The following is an 18,712-nucleotide window of genomic DNA, read 5'->3' as shown; positions in this document are numbered from 1 at the left end:
ATATGACTTGCATTTGGGAATGATTCTCATTGAATAACAGTTTAATTTACATCTGTACCTTACACAAAGTGGTCCCAAGGCCTAAAAAAGACAGAACTTTCATTTTCCGGTGAACTACTCCTTAAATATACTTGTAACTTCTTAAGTGATAACTTTGAAAGCAAGGTGGGTCAGCTTTAAGCCCTGCTGATGCAGAGTTTTAGCTTTAGTGCCAGGTCTCAAAGAGCATCAGTATCCGAGTAATTACTGTCTAAGGGGCGCAAAGGCCGAAAGTTATTACCAATCAGCGGGGTAATAGATTCAACACTTATAAATGGAGAATGCAGCATTTCTCTGCAGCGAGGAGGGTCTCCGCAAGATGGATTAGGTGGGGTTTGTGAGTTCAACATTGACACAGATTCATCGTAAATCATTATGCCACAGACCTGGAGTGATTTCTGTATTAGGAGCAGAAAATGGAGTTCACTCAGTCAATGAGGAGGGCATATTTCACATCAATCACTTCCATGCTCATACGCTTTATCCACCAGCAAGGCCACCACCAGAATGGACTGAATCAAACGAGGGCTCTTTGTGTATGTATGCGTGCAGATTTCAGACAGCTGAGAGTTTAAAGGTTTCAGAGGCTGAGTAAGAACTGATGCAATCACAAAGGGAAATTTGTTGTTCTCACTTTTATGGAAAACTCCTAGCCTGAGGATAAGTGCCTTGCTTAAGGGCACAGTGATAAATTTAGGGATCATCCTTTGCAGAATTTGATCGTTCAACTATGTGTGTGCTTCTATATTCTATGAATTTTCCAGATCCAGTTTTCTTCAATGGCTTGCATTGTATTTGCATTTCACAAGCCCATATAATAATAATAATAATAATAATAATAATAATAATAATAATAATAATAATAATAATAATAATAATTGAAGTTAAGTTTGTGGACATTGACTTAATGTTTAAAACAATAGAATGTGTAATTTAAAAAAGTGGACCATATTTTTGTGGATTTTTTAATAGAATAAATTTTAGATATAGAAATATATTCTAGTAAATACTATTTGGTGGAATATCACTGGTTTTCAATCACATCAAATGAAAGCATTTGCTGTTTTAACCAAAACAATCAAATTACATTTTAATTCTAGATATAATTTTCATTTCTTTGAATGAATTTCTATGAATGAAATATTAGATTGTGTGCAGGTTTACATAGAAGACAAACAAAGAAGGGAACAATTTAGTGAAGTATGGTTATTACATGTATTAGTTTGTTATGGACACAAATATGTGAATTGATGGTTATTGGCATATTTGTCTCCAAATGTCACTTTTGGGTCTCTGTATAGTGGATTTATATAGATTTAGCTATTTAAAACAACAACAACAGCAGCAACAACATTTATTTACATTTATTGAAATTGAAATGTTTATCATAAATAATCATTTTCATAACTCTGAATTGTCAGAAATGACTTGGTAAGACTCATAGGTAAACACATTTTTTTTATTTATTTTTTTATTATAATTGTGTTTAATATTTACTTGCCTATTGTTAAATAAATATCATGCAAATGCCCGGGGTGGTGACTTTAAGAAAGTAAAAAATGTATTTCTTTTTTTCTCTCTTTCTCATTTATATTTATAGTTACATTACATTTTTATTTATTTATTTGTTTGTTTGATATATATATATTTTTTATTATTAACTTACATATTTTAACTAAATATCAGGCAAAAGCCCAGGGTGGTACTTTTTAAGATCAAAGTAAAAGCTTTATTTATTTATTCATTTATTTATTTTCCTTCTCTTTCTCTCTTGTATTTATCGTTAAATAAAAAATTCTGACGCTTCAAACTCAAAACTAACTGAAAGAAGTGTGAAGTGAAAGTGAGATCCTCCTTCAGCTCGCTAGATAAACATACCTGCATGTCTGGTATGACAGACAGACAGACTGATTTGTAAACAGTCTCACACCACGGTTCGCTTTCAGCTGGAACATCTGAATGCAGCTGGTTGTGATCATCGGAATCCGGATGTGATGAAAATGTTTCAGCTCAAAGTTTCTCCAGCAGCAGCAGCTCGAGCGCGCGGGACTCTCACACACAAAACTCCTTATTCAGCTTCTGTCTGACAGTGATTTTGGAATTATTTTGGGAACGATCTCGTCGTTTTTACGGACTTTTTGTCCCGAAAAGGCAGCCGAGGTAACATTTTTTCTAACGGGACGCAGTTTTGCCTGAATAAATGATGCGAAAGAACGCGTTTGGGAGTTGACATGTTTGAAAGGTAATCACCAAACTTTCAAATGATCTCTTGTTTGGCAAACAAATATCGTTGACCTAACAAGTTAATAGGATGTCTAATGAGTGAGTTTGTGGTTTCGTTTTGAGGAGAAAATGCATAAAACGAAACTTTCCACAAAGTTTAACGACATTTCGCTAGATGACGTCACTCTAAAGGAAATATTGGAGTTGTTTGTTTATTTTTGACGCAGCGAATTGTCGATTGATTTGACAACAGTTTGTTATTTACCTACAGGTTTGATCGCTGATTGCCGTGGGGAATCGTTGTTTTTGAGTGTGTTTAGTATCTAAACATCTGGCTCATGTCCTCGGATACTATTTTACCTCCGGAGGGGCCTGAAGGGCCAAAAAAGCAACTTGAAGAGGAGACAAACCCACTTCTGTCAAAATCAACAGGTGAGATACGTGATATTGTATATGTACTGTGGTTAAGTACCGTTTTATTGTGTAAGATGTGTATTTTGGAGTGTTAAACTTGTTAATTAGATGTACATTGGTGAACTGGCAATCTAGTAGTTTTTCTTTGCATAGCAAGCGCTGATAAAATAATGACAGCAAGTAAAAGTTTTTGTTTTTGTGGTGCCATGACAGCCCCCCCCCCCCCCCCCTTGTGTTAAAACAAATATTAAAATAGCTTCAGTGTTATAATTATAGGTTTATAAGAAGTCATTTATTTTAATTAAATTTTTTTGACAGATAATCAGCAAAATGGTTTAGAAATATCCAATTAATTATTTGGTTTATATTTGAGCAGGTTCATGGTGGAAATTCCAGGTAAATTATAACATGGCATCCCCAAGTTCCTAGAGTGTTTATAAAAGCATGCTTTTTTTCTCTGAGAAAAGGAAAAGAAGCATCTTGTCCATTAAATTGCACATGAAATACATGCATAATATAGAAATGTCAATCCAATGCAAAAGCAAGTCATGCAAAGCAAAATGGATTTTAGCCTTTAATATTCAGATCTATATAGTCTGTATTCTCAAATAAACATAAGCAAACTATCACAACAATATCATTAAAAAAATTTAGTTTGACAGATAATCAGCAAAATGTTTTTGAATTAATTAATTGGTTTATATTTGAGCAGGTTCCGGGTGGAAATTTCAGGTAAATTATAACGTAGAATCCCCAAGTTAGGCTGTTTATGAAAACCTGCTTTTTTTTCCCCCTGAGAAAAGTAAAAAAAGCATCTCATCCATTAAATTACACATGAAACGCATGCATAATACATTTGTTTAACAATCCAGGAAGAGTTATTCTGTACAGAACTGTCAATCCAATGTGTCATGCAAAGAAAATGGATTGCAACCTTTAATATCCAGATCTATGAAGTCTTTGTTGTCAAATAAACATAAGCAAACAGTCAAAACAATATCATTTGTATTACATAATTTACAACATCAACATTGAACATATCAACAGATTGAAATACATTTTTAGTTTATTTAGTTTTTTACATGAAAGCTTGCATATTTACATATCTAAATGTTGCACTCAGTAGCATGCATGGCATGTACATATTCATTAGCATTATGTCATATAAATGGATTCTTCATATAAACCAATTAGATTTATTTTGAAAAGGTAATCCATTTGAAACTTATTTGTCTCATTTCACTTGGTGTCCCATTCTTGCAGAACCCAACAGTAACAGACTTGCATAAATAGCAACTAGCAAACAGATTCCCCATATGTATGTTGCGCCAGTAGGCATGATAATGTTTTCATTATTTTCCAATAAAGATTGAAGGAGCGCCTTGGTAACTATTAGCAGGAACCACTGCCAATTATAGTTTTTAATTAACTTTCTAGTTGCTTGTGAGATTATCACATGTAAAATAAGCTTAGCCCCCCTCTTCTTCTTCTTCTCTTTTTTTTTTCTTAAGCACTGAACCGTTAACCATCCTATTTATACCAAGCATCATTATAGCACTGTCAAAAAATGGCAAAGTAGGACAAAGTAAGCAATCACAGGCTCTGGTGACAAATGGATTTTTGTAGGGCCTTCAAAGTCTCTCCGTTAAGACTGGGTTTCCCTCCCCGGGGACTGTGTATGCGCAGAGAATAGAGCAATTCATTTCAAACTGTAATCACTAAATACACCGATGCATCACAAGGCTGCCGGTACTGTATGTGCATTTGAAGAGTCATGGCTGAAATAAAGGGTTTCCATTCATCAGCCTCAAGCTCAGATGAAGCGATATCAATCTCTCTATCTACAGCTACTGTATAGTATTGATCTTGTCCCATAATGCGCTGTAACGAGGGCTGTAGAAAGGAGAGAAAAAAGAGAGAAATAAACCAACACTCCAGGCTCAACAAAAACGAAAACATGGCTTCTGTTTGCTGAGTCACGTGCTTTATTCCCAGCATTCAGTTGAGTGATGGAAAGGCAAAGGTTTATGTAACAGGATTGCTTTGACAATACTAAATAAGCAGTTACTTGCTGCCTCTATAGTCGCATTGAAAAAGCCATAGTGTCTCGTTTGTGCTGTGGAATTGGAGCTGAATAAGTTTAAGTGCAGTGTTTAAAGGTTGCCTATCTTTTTGTATGCCTATCAGGCAGGTTTTGCCCACATCCATTTTCCAATTTAGATGAATGTGCTCTTTATAGCTGTAAAAACCTTGGCAGGTATCATGTACCCGGGAGCACAATCGAGAAAATGAGATCCAGAGTTCTGGCCCGGGCCTACCTGGTCCGCCCACACAGTTTTGCAACCGTTCACCAAAGGAATCTGTTATATCTGGCAAATTAGTGCTCGTCTTTCTATTCCTGTTTCTGAGGCAAGCCAATATGAACCTCAGGATTGGCCTTTTGTAACGTTTTGGCAGCCGTAAAGAGCATTTAAAGGATGACTTATGTTTTCTTCTTTTTATTATTATTATTTCTTTATTATTGTCCAGATAAATGCAACCGCTGCGCTGATGAATCCTCAGATGCAACGGAAACATCCGAAACCGCTGTACCAGGAGATCCGACTTCAGACAAACAGGATCACATGATCAGCGAAAACCACACCCGGGATGATCTCGTTAGAAGTGAGTGTTGACAAATGAGCGAGACTTGTAATCTGAACATGCTCGACATGATTGGCTAAGCTCCAGTAGCTCTTGTTTACCCGATTTTTGACCACAAGTTTCATCTTCGCTTGAATGAGAATGATTCATTGCTTTCACTTCCTATAACCAATGCAGCCGATGCTAAAATATGGCTACATGGAAAAACGGTTCCCGTTGCTGATTTGTTGAATTGGAAAATGTCCCTTTTTAATCAGTCAGTGATGGATAACTGATCTGATTCTATATAAAAGATTTTCTTGTTACCAGTGAGTTACTTTCACCATAAACTTTAAAGAGTTTGCGATCCAATCTCATTTGGATTATCAGACACATCGACCTTGTGTCAGCGTTTTCTACAGTTATACACCACTAAAGCTTACATCTGGAAAACACTGATGTGATTTTAAAACATTTACTGTGATTATAATTGATTTGAGTATTTACAGCTACTCTGATAATCTTTGCCCCTGGGAGTAGCTTTGATTTGACATTATGATAATGTATAATCTCGGTATAAGCACTTATTTTCATTGCTATAGGTGCAGTAGCTCCGAGTCTTGACATTAGTTTAAGTGTTGATTAAAAGAAAATGTATTGAATTTGAACCAGTGCCTTGCGAATGCAGTAAAGTTCTTCCAGTTGTTCTCTTGCCAAAGTCTCGAAAGCTTACTGAGCAAGGATATCCCATTGTGGTTTGGCCTTGGTTGGCCTGGATCTGGAAATCACGGCTGAGAACTTGAATGCACTGAAATATGAGCTCTGTTACCTGCTAAAGCATGCTGTTGCATCATAGAGACCTTTCTTGTTCTGCTCATACGGGTTTGTGTACTCTTAAAATGTGGAGCTTGATAACATCTTGGAGGTTGTTGCTCCGCATGCTAGATCAAGGGTGGATCAGCACATTTGTTGAAGTAACTCAGGGCATTGTTTAATGCAAATGAGCTCAAATGGATGTGAAGTGATGGAAAATCTCACTCATCACTGGGTCGGTTGGAAATAATTAGGGAAACAAAGATTTGAGACAAAGGATGTGATTGGAAAATTCTCACCACTTGTTTTTTGGAGGAGGGAAAGTCCTGACACACCCACTTCCCAAAGTACTGCTCTGTGGAAATCTGCTGGACCGTGCAAGAATCCTGTTTAGTGCAACAAAAATAGCATATTTCTTTCTTCTTCCAGTTTTTCTCTTTTACTTTGCTTATCCTTTTCATGACGGGTTTATACCAATTTTTTTTTTATACCAATCACAATCAACTAGTGTATTGACAGGAATCCGGAATCTAATGTTTTATTTGTGTGTGTTTAAGTGAGGTTTATTAATAAACTAATTTCGAGAGGATCACGTGCTTATGATTTATCATAGCCGGTCTCGTATTAAGCTAATCAGTATCATCCAATCATATGAGCAATAAGCTACTATAAATAACCACAGTTTTCAGTCCACTTTATCTTCGTTTGGAAGATCACCTTAGATCGGGCGGCACGGAGGCCCAGTGGTTAGCACTGTTAGCCCCACAGCAAGAACACTGCCAACCCTGGTCCTGCCAGGTCGGTAGGTGTTTCTGTGAGGAGTTTGTATGTTCTCCCCGTGTCTGTGTGGGTTTTCCCCGGGTTCTCCGGTTTCCTCCCACCATCCAAAAAATATACATCATGCATAACAATGAAACATTTGTCTAGCCCCCTTTCTTTTTCCTCACGTGTTCCCTTAGCTACTGCAGACGGGGAGTTCTGAGATCCACCGAGCTCAGGCTCCCCTCTCGCTCTGCAAACGGGAGGAAGCCTCGGGCTCGAGGATCCCTTGAGCTCGGGGCTCTGTCCCGGGACAGCATGCCAAACAAGCTTTTGATGAATCATCAGCTAAGTGTGAACTCTTGAAATACATTAGGGCTGTAACGCTAAACACAAATGACAGTTTGGTGAATAATTTGGTTCTTCAATTCATGGTTTAGTATGTGTTTTTTATTTATTTTTTTTTTTTTGGTTCAACGGGAGGAGAGCTAAAAATATAATTGTGCTTTGCCAAACAGATTGTGTCTCTGTCTTCAAGTTCTGTTATAATTACAGTTTTCTTCAGGAAAAAAGACAAAAGTGACTTGCACTTTACTATATACGTAGCTTGCAAATAACATCAGAGACCAAACTATTTAATTCAGTTGCTATTCATTTTCATATGTAATAATTGGCACGCAACAAACACCAAAAAATGCAGTATAAATTACTCACAAGGCAGATTTACATTAACACCATAATATAATTATAAAGTTGTTTCAACTCCAGTTCATTCATATAATAATTTGCATTTTATAGTGTAACTGGTTTTCACCACAGATTTATTTAAACATGTATATTATATAGTTAAGGCACCTGTATAACCGCTTAAATTAAAATAGAATTAATATACTGTATAGTGTAAATATTTGTTGAAGTCTTGCATGTATTCAAGTTTACCCAAACGTTTCGATAGATTAAGTCATTGTTGTACATTATTATATTTTTTTCTCAGCGTTTTCTGAATCACAGGAATTACAAGGCCCCAATGATTGTTCACCCTTATTTTTTTACCTGTTTCACCCTTATAAATACCAAGATTCACTACTGTTGTCACTTGAAAAAAATTGTTTATGGCATGAAGAGGGAGATGTTTATAGCTCTTTGATCGTTCATGTTAAATCCGTGTTTATGTTTTGCCAGATTAACATGTGTGAAACACTGCTAACATTTAATTTGAAATAAAATAATTGCTGATAATGTTTTCAGTACAAGTACACGCAGCATCACTAATGGATACTGAATGACTTGACTGAGGTAAATGTAATGCTTTGTGAGTTTTTGTTTACAAGCTGTTTAACTGATGCCTTTCCCACAGTTAGAAATATGAGTTGTTCTTGTTTTTCGTGTTGTTATCATTAGAAGGAATAATGGCATTCACTGCCATTTCAACTGTCTGTACAGCAATCTGTCTCACCATATCAAAATGGCATTTATAGTTTTAACTTTTTTAGAAATTGGACAGAAATATATTAAAATAGACAATTTATGTTAGACTGTTATGATATTTTACAATTATATGGATAAGTCGATACTGCAGTTCTCACAAAGAAAGCTTTCCACATTATCAGGCTCGTTTTTGAGTCTTCAATAATTATAAGTGACTTAAAATCTGCACAAGAATGCATGGGAAACTAAACTATACAATGTATAACAATCTGTCTGGTCTGGTATGGATGGAGCAAGGCTGTAAGGCAATGCACTAATTGGATTGGGAAGTATGATGTGATATTTAGGACCCAGAGCAGGAAATCGATAGAAAATCAACTTGACTGGCCACTTTACAAGAGTTAATCTTGTTTTATCATATATCATTTTTAATTTGCTAGCAGAATTTACTGTCTAAAGATGAATCTCACTTATTCAGCATTGTCCATTGACTTGTATGGGTAGATAAAAAATGGACGATGGTTGAACATACTCTGCTTGAGCTATCACTGTCGGGTTTTTCTTTTAATTGCGTACTGATCTATTGCAGACAACTCTGTACAGTCACAGGGAACAGACATATTACAGATTTTCACAAATGTGTGGGATGTGGCGAGTCTCACAGCTGAGTGATGGAAAAGCTTGTTCTGGCCTGAATGAATTTCAAGGTAATGATGTAATGACCTAGAAGTGATTAATCACTGATTAGTAACCTGGGTGTCAGTCATATTTAGGATGCATATCATTCTGACCTTTCTGTCACGCCTGGGATTTTGTGATCTCACTCGTGATTATCTTACGTCAGGTTCAGAATCAGGTATTTGTTGTTGACCAATCGTTTGGCTTTGCTAGTAATCATCCAAATCAATGTTTCTAGGAGATTATGCATGCATTTCACCTGCATTCACTTTTGAAGAATGCCTTTCTTTCGATCATTTTGGCCGTAAAGAGTTGATTGATTCAAGATGCTAATTTTTTCAGACCACGTGCTCCTCCGATGCAAGAGCCCATTAGAACAGAGGAGTAATTTTCAAGTGATTACTTAGCCGTGGGTCATGGAATCAAAACTGGAATAAATAGGGTGAAATGCTAGCGCAGGGGTTGATTAAAATGGCCATTGTGATTCTACCTCTGTGCTAATTATTTCCTCATTGTCTTGCCGTAGACATATTTCATATGGAAAAAAATTCCCAGCATTTCAATTAGAGTCCTTCGCAAGTGCCGGAGCCCTTTTAGAGGTTCATGTGTGTAAAAATTATTTAAATGACTTCAGATAAGAGGTGATCTACACATCTGCGCGGTATAGGTTTACCACGCCATTAGCATTTCTGATTGTTCTCATTGACCATCAGCTCACTGTTATTTCATTGCGCATTATGGGGTTTGAACTATGCAAAGAATAATAAATTAGAAAGCGGCGTCCGTCTGTTAATAAGATGTAGATTTGAGGCCCACGCTTTGATTAGCGGCACACCGATGCATCTTCGAGAGCTGGCAACCTGAACACAACGCTGCATGCCTTTTCCAGCTAGAAAAACGCTCGAAATGAGAGTTGAGCAGGAGGGATTACTGCCCCCCTAACAGGGTTTTGGCTTCAACATTAAGGTTAAACCCCTTTTCTATTACAGGGATCTCTGGTGATGTGCTCCCCTCCTGCCCTGCATGTTTGCAGGTTCACCGCACCTCTGCTAGGTCATTCTGTCGGGCCTCTGATCACTCGGGGGTGACTGGGGAGCCACCGACCCACTCCATTCAGACAGAGCTCCTCGCCACGGCTAAAATCGATACGGCCATCACCCGTTAAAAAGCCTCTCAGAAACAGACGAGCACCCCTGTCCTTTAGTCTGATTCCCGAGCTTAAGGTCTTGATTGGCACCCCTAAGACAGAGTCCAGTGACCCACAGCTGTCACATTAAGTGCAGTTAATGCTGAGATTGAAACAGAGCAAATAAAGGAACCTTGTCCATAGATGGGGGTGTATATATATATATATATATATATATATATTTTTTTTAATAAACCCTCCAGGCTGGTTGTAGTTGTCCCTCCATAAGGCTTGCTCTCTGCTGTATGGCAGCCAAGAGATGCATTCTGCCTCTGGATTCTTATGCAAGTCCTTTTTTTTTAATATTGGTGGAATCTGTGAGTCACCGATGTAACTGAAACTGAAAATACACCCCCAGTTTCTTCACATCTGTGTTTCAGAGTTTTTTTGTTGGTGTTGTTTGCAGTCATCAGGAGGGAGGGTGGAGCACCCTTCGACGTATGAAGTCTGGCAGCTCCCTCAGGCTCGGTCTGAGTCACGTCATAATTGATCTTTCGAGAAAATGTGGTAGCTGTGTAAAAGTGCTAAATCTGTGCAAGATGTGCGTTTTATAAGCACAGTTGTGAAGAACTTCTGCATTTATGGCATTCTTCCATTCTGCTGTGATGGAAAAGGACAGAAGGGCCTTGGAAGGTGGGAGAATGTTGTTTTAGGTTTTGAAATAAGGTGAAAGTAGGAAAACTGCAGTTTTGGTCTTGTTTAGGAGAAACAAAAACAAGTTGTTGCTCAGTCAGTAGAGCATGTGGCTAACAGCACTAACATCATTGGTTCAGTGCTAAAGGAATTGTGTGAACTAATAAATTGTATTGCACTTGGTCAAAGACAAAAAGAGGTTTTTAAGCATTGAAATATCAAAGGTGTATTTTTCTCCTCATGTAATTTAGAATGTGTCCTGTTGAATAGTTTTTTTTATGTGTAAAAATGACTCTTTGTCACAGTGATTTACAAAACAACTCCCATTAAAATTTAATGCAGTGTATAGTTTAATTGTAAATACATGTATCATTATTAAGATTTAATATAGACACTTTGCAAATTATAAATTTGAGACCAGGCATGAACAAACTGTCTATTGTAGATGTCAAATTGGACATTCTAGGTTGATTTATTTGTATATACTGAATATACTGAAGCACCGCCTAAATGTAATTACTGCCAAGCTGCTCTTACCATCAAACATATTTGGTTGGAATGTGGAAAATTGAATACCATTAGACATAATTTTTATAAGGAGAGTACTTTGATGGACATTTTTAATAAGGTACCACCAGGAAGAATCTTAAGTTATTTTTCAAAAATTTAACTGAAAAATCATATTTACTTAAAATATATTTTTTGTGAATTTTATTTATTTATATTTATATATTTCGTCACCTTAGAATTATAAGGTTCTATCTGCGTTGTAAATGATTTTGAGATATTGAGCTTCAAAGCTTTTGCATTCCATATAGCAAACAACATGTGTGTAACGGTTCTCTTTCATACATTAACATGACAGGCACCCTAAGGGTTCTCTAAATATAAAAATTCAAAGTTTTCTTACATTTGCAAATTGGAGTAAAAAAAACACGGTAAATGCAGATAGAACCTTCTAATTCTGAAAAGTCATTTTCCACTTGGAATTATAAGCTTCTATCTGGCAGATCATTGATTGAAGCATTAATTTTCAAGAAATACAATAAAAAAATACATAATTTGGTGTTAACAATATGTTGTTCATGGTGGTAACAATGTGTTGATGCTTGAGAGTTAAATTTTTGCTTTTTTATAGCATTTATTTTATGTTTTAGGATGAATATTTTTTTCTTGTTCAAATTAAGCAAACAAGGATATAACAAAATATTTTTTTCCAATGCAGATGTTAATTTTATTAATTTTAGATGTTAAAATTTATTAAAATTTTGTGCTTTATATGATATATTGAATTATATTTGTTGAATTGTATGCCCCATGAATTACATTAAGTATTTGCCCTTCAAGGCTTAATATTACATTTATTATATTATATTACACAAGACTTTAAAAGGAACACACACTGACCAAATGAGTTTATTAAAAACTGAAAAGTGTTTCACTGACTATATGTAAACAAATTAATATATTTCACAGTTAATATATACATTTTTTAATATTAATTTATTTTTCAACAATATAAAATTTAACATTTCATCTCAATGTCGTCGACGTGGTGGTGCAGTGGGTTGCATGATCGCCTCGCAGCAAGAAGTTCGCTGGTTCGAGCCACGGTGTGGGTTTGCTCCGGGTGCCCCGGTTTCCCCCACAAGTCCAAAGACATGTGGTAAAGGTGAATTGGATGAGCTAAAATTGGCCATAGTGTATGTGTGTATGGGTGTTTCCCAGTGGGGGGTTACAGCTGCAAGGGTATCCGCTGTGTAAAACATATGCTGGATAAATTAGCGGTTCATTCCGCTGTGGCGACCCCAGATTAATAAAGGGACTGAGCCGAAAAGAAAATGAATGAATGAATGAATCTCAATGTCAAGAAATGCTTCTCATCACATTTACATACATCTCAATTTTGTGTGGTGCGGCATTATTTAGCCGACTCTGGTTTTGTGTGATTTTTGTCTTTCTGGTGTTTTCCGCAGTCCAGCGAAATGACAAAGAAAGCTAATCCTAATTGGTTCTCGTGCGTGCATTAAAATTGCTAATTGGCTCACAGAAAGAACCTTATAGAGCCAAGCTAGAGTTCGACTTTGTAGATAAAACCTTTTTTGTTTTTAAATAAAAAGTCTTAAAATGTAAACAACTTAAACATCATATAATGTAAATAAGTTGTCATTTAATAAGAATATGTTGATAACTCAATTTTGACAAATATGTCAGATAGAACCTTCTAATTCTTAGGTGACGATTTGTCTATGCAACTTATTGTAATACCAATTTGTTTTTATCATGTAATATTTTTATGTATATCCAGTTTGCTATGAAATAGCCGTAAGATGCTGATGTGACAATAAATAATATATTTAATATGGATTGTTTAGTTATTGAACAACCGTTATTATAATCACTATATAAATCAATAATCATAACTTGATAAACATTTGACATGATCACAGTGCAGCCCTGAACACATGAATTGTAATTTTTAAATGTTTATACTTTGCCACTGTCCGTCAAACCTCTAGGCTGTAACCATTCGTCAAGAGTTTATTCATTCATTTATTGTATTTTGGCATAGTCCCTAATTATCAGGGGTCGCCACAGCTGAATGAACCACCAACTATTCCAGCTTATCTGTTTTACGCAGCGGATGCCCTTCTAGCCCCAATTCAGTATTGGGTAACACCCGATAGACTCTTTCATTCACACACTACAGGCAATTTAGTTAATCTAATTCACCTATGCTGCATGTTTTTGGGCTGTGTGGGAAGCCAGAGCACCCGGAAGCCGGGGGAGAACATACAAGCTCCACACAGAAGCGCAAACTGGCCCAGCCGGGACTCGAACCAGCAACCTTCTTCCTGTGAAGCAACAGTGCTAACCACTGAGCCACAATGCTGCCATTCAAGTGTCTAATTGTATACAAATATAAAAAAATATAATGTGCATTTCAGAAATGGCATGTTTTCTTTTTCTCTTCTATATTTACTCTGAATGATATTGGACTATTATTTCACCTTTATTTTCACATTTTATTTTCATAATGTCATTTATACATTTAAAATGCGTTTTAATATGATTTTTATAAAATCGCTTTGTAGATTTAATTTGATGTGGTCTCATCTTTGGTATTTATTTAATTTGCTGCATTAAAACTTAAAACGTTTATGAAAGACTGCATTTCTCGCTGATATTTTAAGGATTTTAAGACAACACATGAAGTTTAGCAGACTATTCAAACTTGTTCAAATGTATTTCATGAATTGTTTCTGCTTTTAAAATGTATTGCTTTTTTTTCTATTCATGGTTTTTGAAAGCAAAAACATACAATACACACTGTAGGATTAAGATGTCTATAGTGAATTGTCTATTTATAATCAAGCAAGTCCAGTATTGCTTAATAAACCTAAGATCATTTAGTCCGTTTATATTCATTTGAAAAATATGTAGTTTTGCATATCCTGGCTTCTTATAGGTTGTCCCTGTCCCGCACTATCACACACATTTCTGGAGGGTTTTAATGATTTTGATGGCGACCATGCTCTATAGCGTAAATGCAGATTTGAAATGAAAGTATAATTGATGAAAAGCTCAAGCCTTCCCAATCTCCCTTCTTGTCTTTGGAGTTGCCGGCTGCCTTATAAAATGTAATTAAGCAGAACAAGGTCCGAAGGGGTTATTTTTTTTCCCCCCCCCCCCCACCCCCCACTCAATCAGCAGCCAAATTACTAAATTTGAAATTAGTAAATCCCTGACGCCCGGCTCGGCTTGTCATTGTTACAGAGAGATGGAGTGAAAGAATAGGCGAGCGAGAGCAGGACAGACAGTGAATGACTGTGAAAGAGGGTGGCCCTGGAATATTAAACGCCTTCTCAGGTGTCACATCTATACGGCAGGTTTCATTCCAACAGCCAAATTTAAATGATTGTCAGAAAGAATTAAAAGTGTGCCGTAGCACTAAAAAAGCTGAGTTATAGTGACTACCTATTCATCTTCTGCTCGAAATGAGTATAAAATAAGATGTGAGCCGCGGTGTCTCTCAGAAATTAGATATTGTAGGGTGCCAGCAAACCGGAGGAGGTGCAGTAATAGAGTTAAAATAGTTCTGGCATGTGACATTTGGGTCGCCTTCCAAGAACAGGGCAATTACTGTGATCAAGACACATAGGAGTCTCAAATAAATGTATTAAATGCACAAATTGGATGAAAGTTGAAATAACTGAAAAATATACATGGCTGTTGTGCATATAAGACATACTATAAAGTTCTGGGTTTGGCTGGTGCAACTTTCACCTTTCGTTGTACATTTTATTTTACCTTCTTGTTTACAAAATGGATTGAGCTCGGGCAGTAGATCATCTAAGTGAAAATTAAAATTCTTTTCTTGGCAAGTAAGACCTTGCCACAGAGTCGGAAGGTCAAGTCATAAACGATTTTTAATATGCTGGAGGTTTTCTTTTTTTTTTTTCTTCATCCCAGCCCTTTTTAATAATATTCATTCTACTTTCCTTCCCTCCAACCAAATTCCCATGGTTTTGTTTCTATAAATACGGGGACTTCATTTTGAACTGAGAGAGTGTATTGCTTTGGATTGAAAGGTGTAAGCTTGCCATAGGTGTTTGTTAGGAGAAATGCCACCCCGGGCTGTTTTGGGAGATGGTGGGAACTCTCTTGGTAGGTCAGTGCACATTTGCAAATTAGCATTTCAATCAGAGAGACGGGCCCATGGAGCATTAAACAGTTATTTGTGTTGCATTCATATTATACACACAGAGCTAAACAAATTCTAATACAGAAGCCCAAGTCTCAAGGATTATATTTTAATTTTTTTTTATTAGAAGTTTTCAAAGATTGTTGTTTGGAAAAAAAAAAGTTTTGATTTGGATATTGGAAAATTTGTGTTTTACTACTACTACTAATAATAATGATAATAATACTAAATTTTTATTTTAAAATGATTTGATATATTTAATTTTGGTCACACTGCTAATATTTGGGTTTAGGTTTTGGATAGGTGATAGGGCTGCATGATGTTGTAAAAACTTACATTGCAATATTTTTATTTCCTGCGATTTATTTTTATGTTGCGTTTTTTTTTTTTTTAATAGCTCTAATTTTAAATATTTAATACATTTATAAGTGCATCTGCAGTAAATAGAATAGACTAATTACCAGCATAGATAAATACAGTAGAGCAATGATGGAGTCAAACCGTTCAGGTACAGATATAAAATAATCAAATATACAATAAAGTTCTAAAGTCTTCACTATATACATAATTAAATAAACTGTATTTTGTTAAAGCTACAAAATGTATTTTTTCCTTGTGTCCAAAAGCTTTAAACACACTTAAATGCTTACAGGCCTTAAAAACACACATAACTGACAAACGTTCACAATTTTATGATTAAACAGAAATGACAATTGTACCTGTATTATAGATTATTAACTGTAATCCTGACTGCACATTACAGATCTTGTGACGTGAATATTGCGCATTTACACATTGTGATATAGATGGTGGGAAGGATGATGAATAGGAAGAATAAGATCTTTCAAAATATGTGCTTTATAAGTACTAATAAACAGTCAATATCTTAATAATAGGCTAATAATAAGCCACTAGTTAATAGTTGGGATGCACCGATCAGTATTTTTGCAGCCGATACAGAGTACCGATTCCTTGTCATGATGATTGGCCGATACGAAATACCAATTCTAATGCTTTAGGCTTTATAATGTTTTAAGCACATTTTCCCTCAAAGTATGAACCTGAAGAGAAGATCTCCCCCTACCTAAGAGAATAAATGAAGGATACTGCATATAATACACGTCTCTTATAAACCTTTAGGTGTGAACATGTCATGGCCAGAGGCAGCTTTACAGAAAATCATTTCTTCATTCATTTAACTTCGGCTTGGTCCCTTATTTATCAGGGGTCTCCACAGTGGAATGAACCGCCACAGAAAATAATAAAAAAACAGATATAGAAATTGGCAAGAAACATTACAAAATGCAATTTGTAAACATTGCAAATGATGAAAGAAGGATTCAACGTGTCCCTATCAAGAAAAAAGTTTGGAGCGCATGTTTGATCCATAAGAACTTTAAAATGCACACCTATAAATCTAATACTTCTTGACTGAAAGGAAATAGGCCTGTAAACTACCATTTATTGCAATAAGCATATTACAAGAAGTTATATTATTAAATATTCATGTTCAAAGTTTTTTTTTTATCTAAGAAATTCCAGTCAGCTTCAAAAACGCAGAACTTTCTTTCTCTGGTTCATGATATTAGAGCATCCCTAGTTAATAGTAAAACTAAAGTGTTGTTATTATTGTTTTAAAATGATAAGTTTTATATATTTCAAAAATGTGTTTGTAAAAAGATATCCTTCAAAAATCTGAGATTTGTTATTAGCTGTCACACAGATTGTGTCGTTTGTAGTAACAGCTAATGTGAAACATTTGCACTACCACATTGTCAATTTAGCCTCAAAGAATTGCATATTATTCTTGTCAGAAGTACCTTCAGTCAACCCATTTAAAGGAAACATCCAGAAAAGCAAAATTCACACCGGTTAAAGAGAAATTTTCACAAATGTAATCAGTTGAACTTCAGCTGTTTTTTGACCCTCACATTCTCATCGTCGACCAGTAGTACTTTGCGGGTTTTTTTTCCCCCGCTGACCAACTCTTTTGTACAGGTAATGATTGTTATCCATTAGCAGATGATGATAAGAAATGGATGGGGGCTGTTTAGCTGCATGACATGAGTTGACAAGTGAATTAATGTATGTTCCGTTTGATGGGCATCCTAATGGGGCACAGCAAACAGCTCCACTCTCCGGATGAAATATTAAAAGGCCTGGAGCCGCAAAAAAAACAGGGACCTACTTTTCTATTTTTTCTTTTTCTCTTTACCTTTCAGTCTCCATAGAGAGAAGCGCAAATGAGAGAACATCCTGCCCCGTCTCACCTCCTTTCCGACATCCCTCCTGCTTGACCAAATTTTCGCCGTCTTGTTTATGCCCCTCCACGCCGTTGACGTTCATACATATTCGTTCTTGGGAGGTCCGCCATGCTCTGCTTCCACGTCTTTGGGGTACAATTTCGAATTCTTCCAGCGGAGCTATTTTCTGTGACACCAAGGCAAAAGGGGTGTTTATCCACAGTTTTACATAGAAAGCGACGCCGCCACGATGGTGCAGCGTCTCTCCTGGGTGTCCCAGCTCGCCGTCCCCGCGTAGGGCGTGCGCCGAACACGCGGTGACAAATGGCAATTATATTTGTGTGTTCTTCATGAATCCATCAAACACTGGCCTTTTAAAAATGCTCCCAGGATATTTGAGGCTGTCAGATCCAGGGGACCAAATTGGGATGCTGCTTAGACAGTCAAGAAGCACTCACCCCCTGTTTGCCTGTGATGTGTTTGACAGAGTGTGTAGAGGAATACCATGTATTATTCAACTACAAATGTACACTCTCAACAGTTGTTGATATGTTGGAAGCAGAGCGGTTAGAAGACCAATTTGGACTGTTTTCTTTTTTTTTTTTCTTCTCCCTCCCTCCCATCCGCACCATAACATGGTGTTTTAATGCAGCCTGTCAGATTGTGTACAATCACCGTTTGCGAGACAATGCTTGTTTTTGCGCTTAGTGCGCCTATTCAATTTTTATTACATATCATACCTCGAGTTGAAGGCAGCATTTATATTTCATTGAGGAGGGAACTTTTCTTTTGGGTTGCGTTGGCCTTTGGGCTTTCATCGGGCACGTGTGATCCTATCAGTGTGCACCAGATGCCCACAACATTGTCTTTTTTTGTTGTTCTGGCAACGTGTTGCAAGATGCATGTGCAATGCGTTCCTTTACTGGGCTGCTTTTGAGGCTGTCTGGCAAAGCCAAAGGTAATGTAATG

The 18,712-nt window shown here is 36.4% G+C and overlaps 1 protein-coding gene across 1 annotated transcript in view; it reads left to right on the top strand.

The window, feature by feature from the left end:
- The first annotated feature begins 2,060 nt into the window (after positions 1-2,060).
- mdfic (MyoD family inhibitor domain containing) overlaps positions 2,061-18,712 on the top strand; it is a 34,063-nt gene continuing 17,411 nt past the window's right edge. The window contains exons 1-3 of the mRNA XM_056456042.1: positions 2,061-2,281; positions 2,534-2,694; positions 5,206-5,340. Of these exons, the coding sequence (XP_056312017.1) occupies positions 2,601-2,694; positions 5,206-5,340 (229 nt within the window). The 5' untranslated portion in view covers positions 2,061-2,281; positions 2,534-2,600. The remainder of the gene's footprint in view (positions 2,282-2,533; positions 2,695-5,205; positions 5,341-18,712) is intronic.

Source organism: Danio aesculapii, chromosome 4 (genome assembly GCF_903798145.1).
Source record: "Danio aesculapii chromosome 4, fDanAes4.1, whole genome shotgun sequence".
Classification (NCBI taxonomy): Eukaryota; Metazoa; Chordata; class Actinopteri; order Cypriniformes; family Danionidae; genus Danio; species Danio aesculapii.
Note: the sequence above shows the minus strand (reverse complement) of the source record. Positions and strands in the feature narration are given on the sequence as shown.